This window comes from Sapajus apella, unplaced genomic scaffold, assembly GCF_009761245.1.
Source record: "Sapajus apella isolate SASKATOON/1434 unplaced genomic scaffold, GSC_monkey_1.0 scaffold44, whole genome shotgun sequence".
Lineage (NCBI taxonomy): Eukaryota > Metazoa > Chordata > Mammalia > Primates > Cebidae > Sapajus > Sapajus apella.
The window spans coordinates 6,848,670-6,869,985 of NW_022436984.1; the positions used below are offsets into that span (position 1 = coordinate 6,848,670).

Consider the following 21,316-nt stretch of genomic DNA (forward strand, 5'->3'; position numbering starts at 1 on the left):
GCTGTTCATCAGTTCACAGTAACTAGACTTCGTGCAGATTGACTCATTTATTCATTTATTGAGTATCGTGCTTAATTTCTTTAATTGGAAATGGAGGGAATTATAGTCATGATTGAATTTATGCTGTGAAGATTAATAACTTAAGGGCAGATCTTGCCAAAACTCCTAAAAACTGTGAGAGTTGAGTATTAAGAAGTACATTATTCTTTATCCTTCAGTTTGGTGCATAATTGCTGTATGTCCTGAGAAGGCAAATTTATCTCTTTAAATACCTTACTTCTACCAATGAACCACCCAATTTCTCAAGCAGGATCAAGTAGTTACATGGAAGAGAAAGAAATGTAACCTGAAAGTATTGGACCTGATATTAACAAGGAATAACCTCAGTTTCACTACTTGGGATGGGCATAAAATAGTCTACTCAATTGCATGTTTGATAAGATGCTTCCCGCTTAGGAAAGTGTCTTAACTCTTACAGGGCCATGTAGTGTCTTAAAGCTGTAACTTACAAGATAGCAGACAAGATTTAAATATAAGTGTCATGATCTACTTTTGTTTATGGTTAGAACCAGAAAGAACTGTGTTAAGGCAAAGGATAATATAACGTTGTTGGTATATTGATAGACTCGATAATTTAAGGTCTCTAAAAGGTCCTAGTACCCTCTCATGCCATCTGATCCACTCATTATTAAAAATTAATGATCAAGTAAATCTTTATAATTTATGGACACATTTCTCTTGAAGTTCAATTTTTTTAGCTTTTAGTTTGTGAATTTATTATGCATATTATTGTGTGTGTATAATGTGTTTTTAATTTTTTTTAAGTTTTTAAATTTTTAACTTTTAAGTTCAGGGGTACAGGTAGAAGCTCAATTTTGATAGCTTTGTAATCCTTTCCTGAAGCATAAATTGAAATGGTGACTATAGCTCAGGGATACTCCTCTCCAGTACTGTCAATAAATTTGAAAATAATATTCAAGATAAAATTTTCACACTTAATTTTTAGTTATATGGTGATTTTCATTAAAAATATTTAGTTCATTCTTTAAACTTGGTTTTTAAAATCATGTTTTCTTCTGGAAACATCTTTTCAAGTAAAATTGTATTTTGTAGTTAAACACAAAAATGAGGTTCTACCGTTTAGTGTGTGATCCTTAGAAAAACAATATTGTAGCATACTATAATTTTAGTATTTTTAGTTTTCTTTTTATTGAGAACTAATTTTAGGTCCCAAATGTTCAATAGAAGATCTCTTGTTCAGTGAAAGTGAGAAATGACTTATTTTACTTTCAATTTTAAAAGTAGAAATAAAAAAGTTAACCATAAGCTCCTTGGTGTCTGCATTTGGTTATTTGCCTCCAACACCAACACCAAAGGGATTAGGTGGATTTTTCCTCTGAAGGCCACACACTGTTTTAACCCGCTTCTCCCCCTTGCCGTTCCCCCTCACTTATTCATGGGGATTATGCTGTGGAGGTTAGCAAATCACATGTGCTGAGTCTACTTTTTTTTTAAAAAAAAGAATACAAAACCACTTTTTTTTTTTTGGCAATGATAGTGATTCCAGGGCACAGAATATCTCCTTGGCCTCTGGATAATTAAACGAGCTGGTCACGGCCAGGCTTTTTCCCAGTTGTTGTTCCTTTACTTGAAAATAGCTACATCTGGATTTGGCATTTCCCTTCTTTCTTGATTTTCACCTATCATCTCCAGCATGTCTCACTTCTCTAGACTCTTCCTCACTATTCCAAGATTCTCCCCTTTGAAAACCCTTCCCCTTTTCAGTCCTCCTTAATCAACATCCTCTTACCAGCTGATACATGGCATTTTGGCAGAGCCCTTTGTGTTCTTCAACTAGAGACAAACCATGAGGATTTCAGCATCCATTTCCCTGAATAGTGATTTTTGTTTTTGTAACCTTATGGCTCTTCATCTTAGACAAATGTCACTGAGCTCATTGTGAATAACTAATGAAATTATACCAAAGCAGGAAAAAAAAGAAAGCCTGATTTTTGTTGCTAACACATATACACACAACTTATGGTATATATAATACATATAGTGTCTTCTATATATGAATTATCTCCTAATGTATAACCTAATAATATGATATATAATATTTTCTAAGTGGTTGCTGATTTTATATATATATAAAAATCCCTCTGTTACCATGGTTACGTATCAGTGGCTTCAACCCAATTGGTTGGTTGAATCTATGGATGCAGAACCAGATATGTAGGGCTGATCACACTATGCAATTTTATGTAAGGGACTGTAAGGGACTTGAGCATTGCAGATTTTGGTATCCACGGGGGTATCCTAGAACTAATCCCTCATAGAAGGGGTAACTATGTATATAATGTGATATATAAAAGATATGCTAATTATATGCTATACATAATATATATATATATTCTGATTGGGTAGGATAAGGAATTAACCGATGGAGAAATGTTTAGTAAAAAAAGGGTTGGATTTTTTTCTGTAAATATGCAAGTTTATCAGAAATTTGAGCAATTTGCTTACATTTTGCACCTGTTTTTGAAGTTTTAAAATGTAACTATATTAGTGATGATTTATTAAGAGCTATTCATCATGATATTTTCCTTTGTATAAGTTTGCACTGTTAGATTTTTAAAAGGAATATTTTCCCATCCCAAATCTAGCTGCTTTTAAGGAAATCTGTCCTGGTGGAATGGGTTATACGGTTTCTGGCGTTCATAGACGCAGGCCAATCCATCACCATGTAGGTAAAGGACCTGTATTTGTGAAGCCAAAGAACACTCAACCTGTTGCTAAAAGTACTCATCCTCCACCTCTCCCAGCCAAGGAAGAGCCAGTGGAGGCCCTGACCTTCTCCCGGGAACACGGGCCAGGAGTGGCGGAGCCAGAAGGTAAGAGTGGTGATGGATCATGGACTCTAGACATCTATCTGCATGTCTTTGCTTTTTATTTCCCTGTTTATAATCCCCTAGAACAGAGTGTTTCAGCCTCAGCACTGTTGATATCTAGGGTGGAGAATTCTTTGATTGGGGGTTGCCCTGTGTATTGTAAGATGTTTAACCACTGCTCTAGAGTAGTGTGTACCTAGTAGATAACAATATTCCACGGTAATTTCAGAATGTCTTCTTGCTGTTTGGGGGCTACTTTATCTTGGCGTTTGTTCCTGGAACATGATTTAGATCCTTCAGGGAATAGCCCTAATTCATTTCTTGTCTAGAAGGCCATTTAACAAATATTTATGAAGTGGAATCCACAGGCTTTCCAGAAGTTACAGCATGGAAGTCTAATGGGCAGGCAGGGATAATGGAGGGTGAAATGAAGGAAGCTAAATGATTGTCAGTTGAAGAGATCTGGTGAGCACCTAGCGTGGTTCTTCCATTTACCCTCTGAGAAAGCTGAGTCTTAGAGAAGAGACACGACTTGCCAGAGAATATGTAATGGGACCTGTGACCAAGGAGCACATTTTCCCAAGGAAATAGTTTCAGGCCTTATACTTGAGAGGGAGTCGAGACAATAGAATTTGACCCCCTCTCTGGCATTCAGGATGCGGGATCATCCCTATCTCTATATAAACCAGCAATATCTGATATGTCATATATCTTGCTTACAAAAATTTTCACCTCAGAAAGAACAAACATTTTAGATTTGAATAGAATAAACATATTTTCTTTAATAAAGCTCCTGTTGGCTTTTCACAGTTGATTCTTAGGTTGGAATTCAGCGGGCCATTTTTGGGTGCTGTTGAGGAGGTAGGGTGCCCAGGCTAGTGTTGAGTTGGGAGCTTGGCACAGCCTTCTTCTTGGTAGGGCAGGCTATTTTTCTGGGCTCTGAACGTTTGTGTGTTCTGGCCTATTTGAGTCTATGCTTTCACTCTCTGCATTTCTTCCTTGCTTAGGCAGAACAGGCAGAATCTCAGCTGAATTTGACAGTATTCCTCGGTTTGCCCCTAGACACTTAGTGTCATGACCAGATGTTTGCAACTGTTCATTGTTGGCACAGGCAGGAGGAAATGGGCTCTAGTTCCAGATTTTGCCTCAAGACCTTCTTGGTGGAGGGTTAGGGAGAATAAAAGGTTAATTGACTTTCTGCAACCCCAAGAATATTGCAACAGTGATTTTAATTTATCTGGTACCCTGATTGCTTTCAGGAGTTAATGCATCTATCAAACCTGTAAATTAATGTTTGTGGAGAAAAATCTGGTGAATGTTAATCCAGGGCTTTAGAACTTACACGAAGGACTGATTAATGAAAAGCAAGTCTTTAAAAATACAAAGGCATCACCAACACCCTCACAATAATGTTTATGATTGTGTAATGTATGAGTTGTTCAATATATTGCTACTAATCTCTAATTGGCTCTTATTGGCTTGTGGGATTCTTTTTTGTAATTTAGTTAGCATATCTTTCTGAAAATATTCACGGGGTTTCATTAAAGGTTGGAATACATAAAGGATGCAGCACATACTCTCATGTCTCCTATTGAAATAAGTGACGTTCTTTTTTAACATTGACACCAGAAAGCATTTCAAGCATTATATACCATAAGGATAACCCTTTCACCAATTAATGAAAATGTTTGTTTTCTAAGATATGGAAAGTTTACATAATTGAGTTAAGGCATAAAATGATGATGTACTAGAAAGTATTGCCTTCTTTAGCTTTGTAGTTTAATGTCAATTTTGGAAGGGTTTGAAAGGCTTATTCACATCTCCGTGTGCTCCTGTAGCTGAGGAATACCAGCGTTGAGCATTCTCTGTTAGTCATGTGTAAAATTCCCTAAAATGGCAGATGATCCTAATTCTACATTTGCTTAAGTTTGTTTCTTAATCCTTTTGCAGAGATACTGGACTTCTATTGCTTTTGAAAAATTGAACTATAATAGACTGAATTGTCTTAAATCGTACTAATACCCTTTTTCTTTTCTGTTTTTAGTGGCAACTGCACCCCCTGAAAAGGTAATTTATTCACTGTTTGAAAGTCTTTTCCTTTTCAACCTTCAAAATGATTTTCTATTAGAATATGTATGGATTTTTTATACTTAAATGTAGTAACATATCTATAATGCATCATTTGGTTTAAGTTAATATAGCATTCAGTTATTCAAAAAAATTTATTGAGCTGTTGTTATAGACTGGCACTATCCTCAGTGTTAGGAAAACAATGGAGGACAAATAGGACCAAACTCTCTATTTTCATGAAGCTTCAATTCTAGTGAGAAGAAAATGGTGAACTAATGGGAATCAGGGGCATCAATATAATTCAATGTCACCTGATGGCCTGGACCATCTGTGAAAGAAAGGCTGTGACATGTTTAGGTAATCATGTATTCTTAGACCACATATATAGTCAGTGAGGTACTTCTTAATTCAACTAAAATTTAACATATATGTTTGAATTGAGTTAGAACAGAACTTACGCTTAAAAGTTACAATCAGATACTAGAATGTTGCCCTTCAAAAAATTAGTCTATCGGCTTTTGGGCATAAAACGGGGCTGTGAATTGTGAGACATTTTAGTAGGATATGTAAACACTTTCTGGATCTAAGTCCTATTTATGTAATATTGTTCCTTCTCTGAATCTTGCTTTATTTAATGAAAACATTCATTTTCATTAAATGAATGAACTTATGTCTGAGAACTACTGTGATATATTGCTAGACTAAATTATGCTTGCGTTTTGAAATGGGATCTCAATGCACATAACAGGCTTTAATTTTCTTTTTATCTCCTACCTCTCCATAATAATTACATGGAAATTAGGTAAAAACATTAAATGTCTATACATTTATGTATCATTCTTTTAGCTGACAAGAATACATTATTAGAATTTAGATAATACATACGTAAATTATTTTAAATAGTGTTCTAAATCTTTAGCTTATAAATATGGGATAGAGGAACATATGTCATAACATAATTGCTGAAAGAATTAAGAAAAAGAGACTTATGATTTTGAAGTGATAGCATTCATTCAGGGAGAGTGAATGTGTTCAGAAAGAGTATTTTGAGCCCCCAAAAAGTATAACAGATATGTATACTTTATGTGTACATTTGAAGCTCTTAGCATTTGAATTTAGTTCTGATTGATACATGGGAGGAATTATTTAGCTTGTAGGTGAGCCGGCCAGCGGCCTGCCAGCCTCATCATAACTCAGTTCTTCTCTCTTTATGATTGAATTTAATACATCTCATTAAGAATCTAAAAGAGATCCTAAAAAATTTTCTTGTATACTTTTACTGCCTTTTATTAGGAGAGGAGATAGTACGAAAAATACAATCATAGTCTTTGTTGTCTTGGTCTTCACAAAAGTCTCATGATGTTATGAGATGGATGAAGAAAAGAGAGGATAGCCCAGAGATGTGCAAAGGTGTGGAGGAGGGGACAGCAAGGGTCATGAAGGACTTGGTCAGAAACAGAAGTAGGGACTGCTTTGGAAGGCTTAGCGTACCAAACTGCTGTTGTAATCAACAGCAATACTTTGCTTCTTGACTGGAACCTATTCATTAAATGTAGACGTGGTATAGATTAGGAAGTCTGCTGCCTCAAAGTGATGGGGGAAATTCTGTCTGTAAACTGTAGGAGTGGATTAACACCTGATTGTGGTCTGTTCCTTGTTGGCATTGGCCATGGCTGCAGGGAATGGGGTGCAATCGAGACTGGTTGAGGTCATCCCTAGTAAGTAATAGAAGCTAGTGTATAGGCCAGGCACGGTGGCTCACGCCTGTAATCCCAGTGCTTTGGGAGGCCAAGGCAGGCAGATCATAAGGTCAAGAGATTGACACCATCCTGGCCAACATGGTGAAACCTGTCTCTACTAAAAATACAAAAATTAGCTGGGCATGGTGGCGTGCGTCTGTAGTCCCAGCTACTCGGGAGGCTGAGGCAGGAGAATTGCTTGAACCTAGGAGGCAGAGGTTGCAGTGAGCCGAGATTGTGCCACTGCACTCCAGCCTGGCGCCTGGCAACAGAGTGAGACTCTGTCTCAAAATAAATAAATAAATAAGAGAAAGCTAGCGTATATTCTGAAGAAGACAGAGGAAATGTGGAAAAAACTAATAAGTGCTCAGTATTTGTAGGAGATGAATTTTGGTAGGACTACCCACATCAAGAAGAAAAACGAAGCCAGTTAGGTTATTACAATAAACCAAGAATGAGAGTGAGTCCAACCTAGAGTGATGGGGTCTATGGATGTGAAAAAGGGTGAACAGCTATAAAAAAAAAAAAAGTGTCAATGGACGGGACTTGCAATGAAGAATGAAAGAGGGAGGACTAAAAAGTGACTTTAAACCTGGATGGGATAGATTAATGACTGTGGCATTGGCAGAAATGAAGTTGGAATGAAAGCCTAGCTGGTTTTGGAGGGGATGGGCTTGAGGTATTTGTGGGATATCTAAATGGACGTACCCTGTAAGCATTGACGCTTACAAAATTGGATTTGTGAGGAGATACTCAGACAGACAATTTTAGAAAAGAGGTGAAACTTGAAGCCAGGAGAAGATGATAAGAGTGTTAACAGAAGCCAGAGGAGTAAGCTTTCTGGAAGAGGAGAGTAACCAAGTAATTTGATGAATACTTTAATGTAGTGATTATATGAGCTCTCTGGTCCCACTCTGGTGTGAGTGAAGTCACAGAGCCTTAACTAGACTAATTGTTCAGTCTGCATGAACCTGCACAGTTGTAGCAGGAAGCTGAGCCATGAATGCTGGACTGCTTCTCTGCTTGAGACAAGCCTGGGGACCAAGATGTGTGATGAAGCCCCAAATTCTTCTCCTAACCAGCAGATTTCTGTTGCTCTGCCTGACTACCACTGTTCAGAGAACTGGAATTGTAAAGTTATCAGACATGAGGTTAAAGGAGGCCATAGTGACTGACTGGTTTAAAATATTTTAGCTTACCATGTGTTCTTTGTTATGGCACATCTGCCATATCCATTATTTAATCTACAAACTGTGGCTGGTCATCTTAGTGGGGCAGAGCCACATGTGAATCAAGTGAAGGCTTAGTCATCTCTTGGGGTTAGTTTTGCCCTGTTGCAGACCAAATATGGACCCCTGGGCCAAGGCATTTACTTACAAGGTCAGACTTTGGGCCTCAGGGAACTGGCTGAGGGTATGTGCATGGATCAGCACTACTGGAAAGCATTTAGGGCTTCTCATAGTAGTACCACATCAATGTTTTTGTTACTGTTTTTGTAATTTCATGCAATCATGCAGGTACAGTCCTATGATAGTTCTTTGCCTTTCTAACAATATTAAATAAAAATAGTAATGTGTGGGAAACTAAAAATAATTTCCACTTTCAATTGTCTTTTTCTTTCTTGTTCTCTTTTAAAATACAACCATCTAGGAAATATCTTCACTGGATCAGGAGAAAACCAAACTTGAGCCTGGTCAACCCCAGCTGTCTCCAGGCATTTCAACAATTCATCTGCATCCACAGTTTCCAGGTAGCCTGTGTTGATCTGTGCTGTTTGTCAGAGTATTCTGAATACAAATGTAAGAAGGGAAATTTTTGTCTCTGATTTTGTGTAGTAAATTACTAGACTTTATAACCGAAGTTCAGTGTTAAGTATAGTAATATATAATGTTAGTGTAATTACAGCACTGTAAGTATTGAAGCAGCAAAGATACGTGGGTTTTTTTGTTTGTTTTTTACTGTTTTCTGTGATGAGGAGTGGTATATACTATTCAAACATTATTGAAGGTTATCATTTGATAAACAATCATTTTTTTGGCTTCTGCGTCACTCAGGTATTCGTGCTAAATGTTGAACCCAGAGCTATAGATTAATACCATGAGCTTTCAGGACATAGAACAGTTCTTTATAGCCGACAAATGCTGTGATATATTGCTAGACTAAATTATGCTTGCATTTTGAAATGAGATCTCAGTGCACAGAGCAGGCTTTAATTTTCTTTTTATCCCCTGCTTCCTCATATAGTAGTGATTGAAAAAACATCACCTCCTGTGCCTGTTGAAGTAGCTCCTGAAGCTTCCACATCTAGTGCCAGCCAAGTGATTGCACCTACTCAAGTGACAGGTTGGTGCAGTATTTGTTATGTTATATATCCCACCGAGGAGACCTTGGGCAGAGCTTCATTTTCAATGCAGTATCAAATGTATAAGCTTGCTCGTGGCAGCATTAGTCATAATAGCAAATATTTGGAAATCATCTAAATACTGTTAAAAAAGAGTGTGTGTAAATAAATTATGGTACTTCTGAAACAGAATATCACATAGTACTAAAGTGATGTTTTGAAAGAGTAATGTCATGAAGAAAATATGTCATATTTGTTAATAACTACAGAATACAATGTAATGATTACAATTTTACTTCTAAAATTTTTACAAACACAGAAAAAGAGACAGAAAATCCATCAGTGTTCGGTTCTCACCAGTTAATGCAGGATCAAGGATAATGTTTATATTCTTCAGTCTGTTTTTATTTTCAAAGTTCTTTGTTATAAACATTTTAATCATGAGTGAAATAGTATACAAATATTTTATATTTTGAAACAAATGCAAAATTCTAAATGTCCATATCCTTAAGGTGTATTGAGCTCTTATAAATCAATAGAAAAATACTAACAATTGAGAAATGGAAAAATAATACAATCAGATAATTTGTAGGAAAAAAATAATACCAAGAAACATATAATGGAAAAATTTAAATTTCCTGGTAATCAAAGAAAGGCAAGTTAAAATAGGGTAATACATTATTTCTATCAAATTAGTATGTAAAACCCAAACTGCTTCTATTAGGATGAGATTGAGACTCTCTCACATTGCTGAACGGAATATGTGTTGGGGTTCTTCAGAGAGACATTGCCAACAGGATAAATGCAGATGGATAGAAAGAGCTTTATTGTGAGGGATTGGCTCACACCATTCTGAAGGCTGAGAATTTCCTGGGAAATTGGTGGTGGTGTGGTTCCAGTGCAAACCCAACGGCCTGAGAAAGGGGAGTTGGTGACATAAGGGAAGTTGGTGGCATAAGTGCCAGTCTGAGTCTGAAGGCCTGGATACCTGGTGTGCCAGTGTCTGAGGGCAGGAGAAGATGTATGTCCCAGAAAATTGCCTTCCTTAGTCTTTTTGTTGTGTTTGGGCTCAGCTCCCAGCAGATAGGATACTCACCCACGCTGCTGAGGGTGATCTTGTTTACACAGAGTAACAATTCAAAGGCTATTTTCTTCCAGAAACACCCTCACAGACACATCCAGAAATATGTAATCAGCTGTCTGGACATCTTGTAGCCCAGTCCAGTTGACTCATAAAATTAACCATCACAGAGTGTAAACTGGAAAGCACAAACTGGCAATATGTATAAAAAACTTTAAAACTATTCAGAACTTTTGACTCAGTGATTCCATTTTAAGACATCTTGTCTAAGGAAATAATGTTCCCAAAGGCTATGGATAATAGTTTATGTAAGTGGTTGCCTGTCACAGACAATATATAAATAGAGAATAAATAGAAATAACTGAACATTGAACTACAGGGGAATAGATAATTATATTATGTCTATACATTGGAACACTGTGTTGCCACAAAATATAGTATTTTTTAAGAACTTTTATTGAAATCTAGCAGAAAATGGTCACACAATATTGCCAAACTTAAGATGAAAGATACAAAAAAAAGATACAGAGTATTATACCAGGTTTTTTAAAAGACATATATACATTGAGAAAATGCTGGGAGGAAGTACATTAGAAATTAGCAGTGGTTATTTTTGGTAATGTAATCTGAGAGATTTTGGTGTTTTGTTTTATATTTTTTATTTTCCATATTTTATATACTCAACAGTTATTTTTAGAGTCAGAAAAAAAATGTCACTAAGAGGCATCATCATCAACTTTAACTGAATTCATGAAAGCACTGCAGGATGAGGTTGGCAGTGTGTTACAGGAGCTAAATGGAAGAGTTTTCAGCCTCCTTTAGAATATTCCCTACTCAGAGACATGTTGTGGTTCCCTTCTAATAGAAATATTCTCATATGTTAAGCTTTTGGCCACTTAACTGAGTCAGTAGGACAGGACCCTCGTCCTTCAGGATACAGCTGCAATCACCTAGCTGCAGCTCCACATCTGGGCATCTCTGATCTCTTGGTTCTGGGAAGCTCCCCTTCCCCTGCAGGCTCAGAAGTGCCTGCTGTCACTCCTTGGCCTCTTCCTGTTGCCAGCACCTGCTCCAGAGTGGAGCAAAGTTGTGGCCAAGCCCAAGTGCTGTTGCAACCCAGCCAGGTGTGTATGTGCGTGGGGTGGCACTGACATGCCAGCCCCCTGCTGCCTTGGTCCCCTCTAGACATTGGGCACCAATGAGCACGGGCAACTCAAGTGCGGGCTTGAGTTGGCCTTACAAATGCCCCTTGGCCTAAACAGCCTGGGCATGTGGACAACATGTTGATGGAGGGAGGCAGACAGGTTCCTGGGTGGAAAGGGGTGGGTCCCCAGTGAAACCCTACCTTCCAGCCAGGAATGGCCTGAAGCCTGGGGGCCAGGCTGCCAGTTCCAGGTGAAGTCCATGGCCTGGAGTGAAGACTTCATTGATGACCATTTAGCCAATCAGATGGTGCTTTTTCTAGGCCCACCATGGCCACCCAGGGATCCATCAGCATACACTTCCTCCATTGTGAGCCCATAAAAACCCTGGAGTCAGCCAGAATCACACTGATGTCAGGCCTACCAGCTGCAAGAAGGAGCTACCCACTTTAGGTCTCCTCAGCTTTTCAAGACCACCTGCCTACAGAAAGGAGCTACTCACTATGGGTCTCCTGAGAACTGTCATGTCAGTCAGTGAAGCTCCTTTCCACCTTGCTCTCTTTCCAGTTGTCTGTGTACCTCATTCTTCCTGGATATGGGACAAGAACTCAGAACCCACTGAATCGTGGGACTAAAAGAGCTGTGATACAAATGAGGCTGAAATATGCTCTCCTGCTTGCCATCTTGAGGGTAACAAGAAGGGGAGAAGAGCTGCAGCCCTCTGGGGATCCCAAACCTAGGGGCTCCCCAAGCCAGGGCTGTAACAGCCTCTTTGGGGCTGTGTGGTTTCTGGCATCTCCGAGCTTTCGGGCACCACTGACATTTCTGCTGGTGCCTGCAGCAGCAATTAGTTGCAGTATGTCTGGTCCAGCTGAGCCTCACATAAAGCCAGCACCTGTGCCAGCCCCTGGAGCTGCCACCCTTCCACAGAAGGTAGCTATGTGTAGTGGCTGGACCCCATGCTCCCTCACTCACATACCCCTCACTGTTCCACATCTGGCTTGCCCTTGGCAAGTGTGCGATCCCGAGCACAGTCTGCCGGGCTGCGTGGGTGGAACAAGCTCAGCAGATGGGAGCAAAACTTGGGCAAAGGCGCCACTAGCCACAGAGGTTTCTGGCTGGCAAAGTGACACTCCAAGGATCCTGTGAAAAAATAATAGTGATTTTTTTTTTAATGGCCATGGCTAAAATTGTTATTCTCTATTCTGAGGTCATGTATATATCTACTTACTTATTAAGCACACCTATAAGAGACTGCTTTGCACCGCAAAGCATACAAGCAAGTAATATGCTATTTTGGACAGTAAGGAACTTCTAATTGTTTATCTTAATGTTAAAAAGAAAAAAATGCAGTAAGATATACTGTAATTCACTAGTTCTTTAGAAATACTGCATTTCCATTTTTCAGTATGAAGATAAACTCTAGTTTTGCAAGGGCATGGCTGACTTAAATGAACAAACCTCTTGCATACTAGCTTTGTAGTGGTTAAGTTCAGCTAGATAAATCCAGTTTCAACATTTAAATGCAGCTGTGTAAAGGGTAACAAACTGAAGTTACTCAGTCTCAACTGAACTACAGAGCTGGCTGAAAAAAAATAAAAGTAGCCTTGCTATATGAAGTTGTTAAATGACAACGTGTTAGAAGCTTAATTTGAGCTTGGCAGAATACAGGACTGACATCTGCTGTCACATGTTTGTAGCATGAATATATCCTTCCAAGAAATAAGTGACACTGATTTTTTTTTTCATGCAACAGTTGTAGGTGCTTCCACTTTCTGTAGTAAAAGAATATTTCTAAAAGAATCCATAGGGAGACTGCTAGAGAGTCTTTGAACTGAAATGGTTTGCAGCTTTAGAGCTACACTATATGTAGTGTGTGTGTGTGTGTATATATATATATATATATATATATATATATAGTGTATATATATATACACTATATGTAGATCTGCATTAGCCATAAGAAGACTGTTTTGTATCAAATTTAATTTAAATCAAAATGTGTATGTTCCCATTGGTTCACATGGGGGCCAAACACAAATTTAAGGAGGAATCTCCTCATTTCTCAGGAATATTGCATAATAATGTTTTTGTCTCTAAAACACAGGGGACATAAATATTATTTGTTCCTATTAGTTTCTCCCATAGTTGAATAAAAGGATAGAAGAATACACAAGAGTCTAAAATAAATATCATCAGCTCCACATTGTTTAGTGATTATATCTTTATGATGGTGAAATTGGAAGTAGCCTTTTCAGATTTAGCCAAACACACTTTGACATGTGATAATAAGTGAGCCACATATTTGCAGGAAATACGTGTGATATTTTCCACTCTTAACAGCTGACTTGGTGGCTTGCAACATTTTTGGCATACTGTTTTCAAGTGAATTGTATATTTCAGCATATAAATTCTTGATTTAGCATAGTGTCTTAATAACTAAAGGATAGTTTGGAAAAATCAAACCTTTATTTCTCTGGCAGATATTTACAAAGTGGAAACATCTGTTTCAATTGTTGTGAGACAATCTATGCTCATTGTGGGGCAGTTAGGAAGCCAGGGCATTTTCGTAAACCTTTCCATGAGTTAACATTTGATGCCTTCCTCTGGCTCTTCCCAAGCTTTCTCCATGGCTCTGCCAGACTGGCCAGAAATTATTCTTTGACTGACTTAACTGCCTTGTGGAAACCTCTGTAATTATCATGGCCCAGACATTTAAAAAACTATTTGCTCATCAGATCTTTTCCAGAACTCAGAATTGACCCAAAAATGTTTGTCCCTCAAGCATATTACCAGTGTCATTACAGTCTCAATAAACTATGTATGCTGATGGAAAATGAACTCTTATTTCCATGTGAAATCCTCATGCTTTAATATTTCCAGACTTCATTCATTCATTCAGGGAATCACATGACAAAGAAAAAAGCTAAAGTCAACATACCTATTTTCATATTTTGCCAAAAGCTGTCTGTTTTATTTAATTTTAGAAAACAAAGTAAAGATACCACACTGTTAAATCTACCATTGGCCTTGTTGCTGGTATAAATAGAGTATTTGGTTTTCCACTGGCTTTCGGTCACGGCTCTTTTTCCATGTTCTAGATAGACTCCAGCAAAAGAAATAGAATAAGGTCCCTGACCTGGCGAAGATGCGGTTTTCAGGGAGCACACATTTCAGGGAAGAGTAGAGCTGTCCTGTGGACCAAGTGGCATTATGAAGGACATGTGAGAGAATCCAGTGGGGAGCACTCCCTTGATGATCTCTCTGCAAAGCCAAGAAAGCCAAGCATGCTAAAAAGACAAGATATTTTCATTCACCAGCATACCCCTGACACAAGAAATGAGTACTGTCTGTGTGAGGCTTGACTCTGGTGTATCAGAGCCCAGTTTTCAGAGTTTATATTGACACAGTTTGCTCAAAAAATCATATGCTTCTACATAAACTGATCTACTCAGTGGGAAAAGGTTTGCATGCTAATGTGTCAGTGACCACTTAGGAAAAATATAAAGCATCTTGTCTTTGCCCTAAAAAAACAGAAAATGTGGAAAACTATTCCAGTTCCTTAAGACAACATTCTCAGGACTTGTGTACTGTCTATGTGCTTAGGCATGAAAACCTAATAGAAAAGGAGGGAAGACACAGGGGGAGATGCTGGGGAGACATGTTTTATATGTTTTAAAGTGTAAGTACCAGTAATTTATTTTTTTACCTGATATTGAACTTTTTTTTTTTGAGACAGAGTCTCACCCTGTCACCCAGGGTTCAAGCGATTCTCCTGCCTCAGCCTCCCTAGTAGCTGGGACTACAGGCATACACCACCACACCTGGCTAATCTTTTGTATTTTTAGTAAAGATGGGGTTTCACCATGTTGGCCTGGCTGGTCTCAAACTCCTGACCTCGCCTCAAGTGATCCTCCCTCCTCAGCCCCCCAAAGTGCTGGGATTACAGACTTGAGCCACCGCACCCAGCCTCTGATGTTCAGCTTTTTACTGAGTAATGAACAGAAGGAAGAAAGAGGCGTTTTAAAGGTGTGATTGCTGTTTTCCGTCTGCCTGTAAGAGTGGAATCCTGTCTGGCAAAGGATGAAGGGATCTCTGAGGTCAAACTGATGACAGTTACATTAATTAATCACTTGTGTAAAAATGGGACAAAGTAGAAATCAAGTATGTTTCAGAAAGTGTCCCTTTTTCGTTTGATGTATCTCTTAGTACCCTCTAGTGGTGTCAGCCTAACATTTACTTGTATGTAACGTGATCCTGCCAGATAGGTTCAGCATTTGCAAGCCACATCTCTATATACTTATGTACGAGGTAATCAACTAAAAATCCACAAACATCTTTTTTTATCAAATTCCAACCTCATAGCTTCTACCTAAGATAACGGATTGGCAGAAGGCCATTATTATTCATTTTATTCCTAAGACTAAAGAGTTAACAATTCCTCACTATTTCTCCTACCTCAGAGCTGATTTGAGAATACTTTAACTATGTTGGCAAATTGTGGCATAGGAATATATCACATTTTAAGCATCACATATTTTTGAAGATTTGTTCACATATGTAAAAAGTTCCATTCTAAGGCTGTGCCTGCAAAATGACAAATAACTTGGTAATAACCAAATTGGTATTGTTGGAGTGGGGTAATGAACACTCCTCCGGCTTTTCATGAAAACCCCAGATTGACAGCCTCTTCATTTGTTCTGAACCCTCATCCTGAGTATATTAATCCACCTTCTGATTTTTTTGTTTGCAAATATGGTCAACATGTCTTTCTGCTTACCACAGAACCCCAAGAAATCTGAACACGGATAACTTGCAAAGGAAGCTTCTACGTATGATATAGAGTAGATGGTTAGAGTTGTGAATCTCACACTTTTTGACTAAAATCATCCTATAAACAGAAGAAAATTCTTACCTGAAAGTCTATGAGTATAACCTGGTGAAAATAACCTTTTACCTTCAGATTTTAGGTACATACAATTGATATTTTTAAGGAAGACTTTTCGGATTGTGAAAGTGTCAAGACATGTTTATTGTAAACGTTTTGAAAAGTACAAAAAAATGAAAATTTTTAATCTTAATAATTGTAAAACTTGGATCAACTTCCTTCCTACCTTCTTTTCTGTGTGCATTGTAGCATAATGGAGATCATATTCTATATTATAATTTGTGCCCAACTGTTTTTTTTTTTAAACAAATAAGCATTTTCCAATCTTGTTAATGATTATATGATATTCTATGCTATATGTATCATTCATTGTTTTGGGTTTTTATTGCCAGTCACTTACGTTTAGGCAGTCGTGTTAATTACCCATGTTTTTAGCCTTTTGAATTATTTTTCCTATAATTTGATAATATACTGACTGTAAACAAATTTATTTTCCCGAAAATGAATTAACGTAATTAGGCTCACAAAAGGTATAAGTAATTTGTAAATACGTGGGGTGTCCATACGTTTCTCATACAACCAGGTGACTTTGTGCAAAATACTGAAGCTCATATGCTTCCTTTTTCAGATGACTTGCATGAGTAGTCTTAAAGTCACAGCACAGTGAATACTTAATGAAAAATGAAGCTTGTGGTTTTCTTTTTGGAGAGCAATCTCAACCCCAACTTAGGCCATTTCCTTAGTGAATCTTTGTTAAAAAAGCACTGTTTTCCATATCCTTTTGGGGCAGAACGGACAGTGTGTTATTCGGGGGAATGGGCCACGTGCTTTTCTTCTCATTCAAACCACAGACCTAACAAAGCTGTGCTCTTAGTTGTCAGGCTCAGAGACATCAATCTATTTACCTCGGGGGGTTCCTTGGCCTCATTCATCAGCATCTCTTTTGAGGCTTGTTTACTATATGATGATAGATAATAGCCAAAGGTAGTATTGGTATAAATGTGTTGGTTTTTAAATATATTCTTAAACGACTTTAATATGAACAATAATAATGGGCAACTTTTACTGAGCACATATAATTTGCCAGGCATTGGCTCCGTGCATTATTTAGGTTATCTCTTTCTTTCTCATACTTTGAAGTTGGAGACTTCAAATTATTTCCATTTTACACATGTGGAAAAGTGAGTTGTAGAGTGGTGAGGTCACATGTCCCATGCTGCAGATAAAGGGCAGCAGAATTTGTGCCTGCCTGCACTGTCTCCAAGCGGGTGCTTCCAGCTGTACCACTTCCACTGTGCCATTATACCTCCTTACAAAGGTCATTGGGAATAGAAAATCTTAAGGTAGTAATTAATGTCAAAAGGCCCCTTTTGAGTCCCTGGGTTTTTTTTTATGGCCTCTACCTAACCATGGACTCCTAAGACCCTACCTCCACTGTAGGGCGTGTCTGTGAGTAGACTAGGGACTTGAACAGGACTAATCTGTACAGGTTGTATAGTAGAAGCCAGTCTTACACAGGGGTCAGTGGGGAGTAAGGGAGGAATTTAACAGAAAAGATTTGGGAAAAGATGCTGCTTTACCACTAGAAATAAAACGTGATCATGTCAAAATTGGTAAATGAAGAGTAAGATACACCTAGAGGTTTTTCCTTGTTTAGAAGTGGGAGGTCTTTTCAGGGATTCATGAGATATTTTGGAGGAGATTGGATGTATTTGTTGAAACTCAAATATGGCCTGCTAAAGAATGGAAAGTTACCAGGTGTTTCTTATCAATAGATAAGAACCCTCTTATCTATTGGTGATTATAACTCCATCATCTAAGATGAACTAGGGTGAACAGAAAATCATTAATAGGCCATTTGGAAGCTGTTTTATTAATAATTGATTTTCTTACAATTTACAATGTGGCCTTTTTCTGAGTTTCTACTCACTTTGGTTCACCTTAAAAATGGTTTCACTAGGAACTGTTGATGACCTTGGATGGGACTAACTAATCCATTATAAAGTAATCACATGAATTTATGCTTGATGTCAGAGGTCACCTTTGTCTTCTAAGTGCAGAGCTGGCAATAATTTGCTAGTTGGTCAGGAAACAAAGTAATGCTTTGCAAGTAATAGTGAAATCTGTTCATTTCTGTGGTTTTCTTTCATATTACTTTACTTACTTTTAAAGAAATCAATGAATGTACTGTGAACCCTGATATCTGTGGAGCAGGACACTGCATTAACCTACCAGTGAGATATACCTGTATATGCTACGAGGGTTACAAGTTCAGTGAACAACAGAGGAAATGTGTTGGTAAGAGAAAATTTTGATTGACTAAATTATTACATATCAAACATTTGTACATTTAGAGCACTTTTTTCTTAGACCAACTTAACCATTTTGGGAAAATGTGACTGGTTTAATTTTTTGAAATGTTTATCCCTTAGCTAAGGGAGCTCAAAAAAAGGTTTGCCAAACAACTGGAATTCTCTTACCTCTTTGTTCAACATTTGTTTACCTCACCAAATGTAATACATTTACATAAAGGTGAAATAATTTCCAAAAGCTTTTTGGATAAAGTAAACAAAATATGAATTCCAGAAACAGCTATGTAAAAACATGTATTTAGCAAAAACAAATTAACATTAATATATACTGCACTGAAGAATTACATTCATTTATACATATAAGATTTGATTTTTTAAAGGGATTTTTAAATTGAAAATCCATATATGCTGGCCTGAAGGTGTCAGTCAATTTAGAAATTTAGGGATCTCATATATGCTCCTTTTGGGGTAAAAAAAAATGTGTCTCAAAAAGATATACAATAGAGTTAAGTAAATCATGTTAATGTAACTCTAAATTTAATTTTTTTCTTTTTTTTTTAAGAAGAAAATCAGCACTGAATTATAAGGCCAATATAAGCATTACAAAGGCACCTATCTAATTAATGCTACTTTAGAATATGAATTTTGCTGTTTGGTTTGTGTGTATGGTGGGGGAAGGAGATAGCCACCTGCTACATAATATGGCAGTTTCCTTGTCATTTGCATATATTGTATGCATTACATTTAGAACCTAGAATTTGAAGTTGAAAAGTCAACAGAGATGACCTAATCCAACTCTGTGCTTGTGCGTGGAGGAATAGTCTCTTTCGTGGCATTTCTGACTCCCTGGTGACAGCAAATTCCATTGCTTGGATGTCTCTTGTTATCAGGAATATCCTTCTGTGTTGAACTGAAATCTGTCTCTTTGAAACACCAGTGTCATGGTTTTGTAGTTTTAGCCTTTGAAGCGATACACAGTAGGCTGCTTCTCTCTTCCAGTCACAATCCTTCAAGTATTTGAGAAGAAAAGATTGTGCCTCCTTTTAATATTGGCCTCAGTTATAAAGGCTGGGTGGTAGGTACCCAGGGCATAATACAATGGTATTTTACAGAACAGGGAAACTAAGTTCTTGCTACACAGAACTAATTTTTTATATGTATTTTTGTTACAGATATTGATGAGTGTACTCAGGTCCAACACCTCTGCTCCCAGGGCCGCTGTGAAAACACCGAGGGAAGCTTCTTGTGCATTTGCCCAGCAGGATTTATGGCCAGTGAGGAGGGCACTGACTGCATAGGTAATGGCAGTGTTCTTCCTGATTATAAATTCTTAGATCTGAGTATTTAGATCCTCTAAGACTATCTGTTCAGTGCTTATTCAGACAACCCAGAAATTTTTATTAAACACTTACCATGACAGCACTCTGCTAGATTCCGGGTGATATAAAAATGGATTTTTTTCCTAACATTTTTGAAGAAAGACTGTCAAATATGTGCACAGACAAGATGCATTAAATGTTAATTTTGGACCACCCTGCATGAATCAAAACTGGGTGATTTTGATATGTGTCGAATCAAAAGGAAAGTAGAAATCAGTTACTTCATTACTATATTTGAGCTAAGCTGGGAGATGGGAAGGGTTTGAAACAATTTTGGAAAACAAAACTCGACCATACTTTCTGCTCCTCGTAGATGTTGATGAATGCCTGAGGCCGGCCATCTGTGGGGAAGGGCACTGTGTCAATACAGTGGGGGCGTTCCGGTGTGAATACTGCGACAGCGGGTACCGCATGACCCGGAGAGGCCATTGTGAGGGTGAGTCTGCTGAGAGTGCTGAGCACACATGACCGTGATGTGTAGGCTTGGTAGGCAGCTGGCCTGGTTCTTGCTTCCTTCCACACTCCGTGCACGACACCGGTTTATCCAAGCTCTTTCTGCTTCCTGGATTCACAGGCTCTTTGCCTCCACCTTTCAGTGACTCTGTTGGGATTATTTTCCATCTTCATGCTCTCCTTATTTTTCACTTCAGTATCTCCCTTTCTGGTATTTGGAGTAAAATCACCGTAGAACAATTAATTGCATCATATTTAGTACAAACCCTGACTTAATGACAGAGTCCAGACCAGTCATCTGGGAACATGGTACCGGTGTAACCAGTGTTGATTTTTTGTTTTGACCTTTTCACCTACTTACATTCCTTTGTCTCTGCTGCTTTCTTTCACATGTGTTCTGGGACTTTCTCACAGACTCCCTAAGAACCATGGTCTGACCAACTCTTGGTCAGATTCCAACTGTGCTAGATAAAATTTCCTCATTATTGAGCACAGCAATGAGTTTTCGCTCATTATAGAAATGTTATAAAAATATTTATAGCGTGGTCACAGTTATTATCCTTTTCATATTTCTGTTCACGTTTGTGTCAAAGTTGCTTTGGTTCTTTTTGAAACCACCATGGCAAGGCCAGGCACTGTGGTTCATGCCTGTAATCCCAGTGCTTTGGGAGGTTGAAGGTGGCAGATCACTTGAGGCCAGGAATTTGAGACCAGCCTGGCCAACATGCTGAAATTCCCTCTCTACTAAAAATACAAAAATTAGCTGGATGTGGTGGCACACACCTATAATCCCAGCTACTTGGGAGGCCGAGGAACAAGAATCACTCGAACCTGGGAGGCAGAGGTTGCAGCGAGCCCATATTGTGCCACTGCACTCCAGTCTAGGTGACAGAGCGAAACCTTGTCTCCGAAACACAAAACAAAAAAACCCACTGTGGCACTTTTTTACAATAATTTTCATGAAGAAATATAATGACCTTCTGCTGAAAATCTGCCGTGGAAATATGAGAGTGAAGGAGC

General features: G+C 38.1%; 1 protein-coding gene across 12 annotated transcripts in view; it reads left to right on the forward strand.

The window, feature by feature from the left end:
* Positions 1-21,316, forward strand: part of LTBP1 (latent transforming growth factor beta binding protein 1) — a 461,690-nt gene that overhangs the window by 320,093 nt on the left and 120,281 nt on the right. For 8 of the 12 annotated variants that reach the window (XM_032239266.1, XM_032239268.1, XM_032239267.1 and 5 more), the window contains 7 exons: positions 2,667-2,894; positions 4,936-4,958; positions 8,351-8,450; positions 8,945-9,043; positions 18,325-18,450; positions 19,637-19,762; positions 20,157-20,279. In XM_032239266.1, coding sequence (XP_032095157.1) covers positions 2,667-2,894; positions 4,936-4,958; positions 8,351-8,450; positions 8,945-9,043; positions 18,325-18,450; positions 19,637-19,762; positions 20,157-20,279 — 825 coding nt within the window. The remainder of the gene's footprint in view (positions 1-2,666; positions 2,895-4,935; positions 4,959-8,350; positions 8,451-8,944; positions 9,044-18,324; positions 18,451-19,636; positions 19,763-20,156; positions 20,280-21,316) is intronic. The other 4 variants (XM_032239269.1, XM_032239271.1, XM_032239276.1 and 1 more) reach the window with 1 other exon arrangement.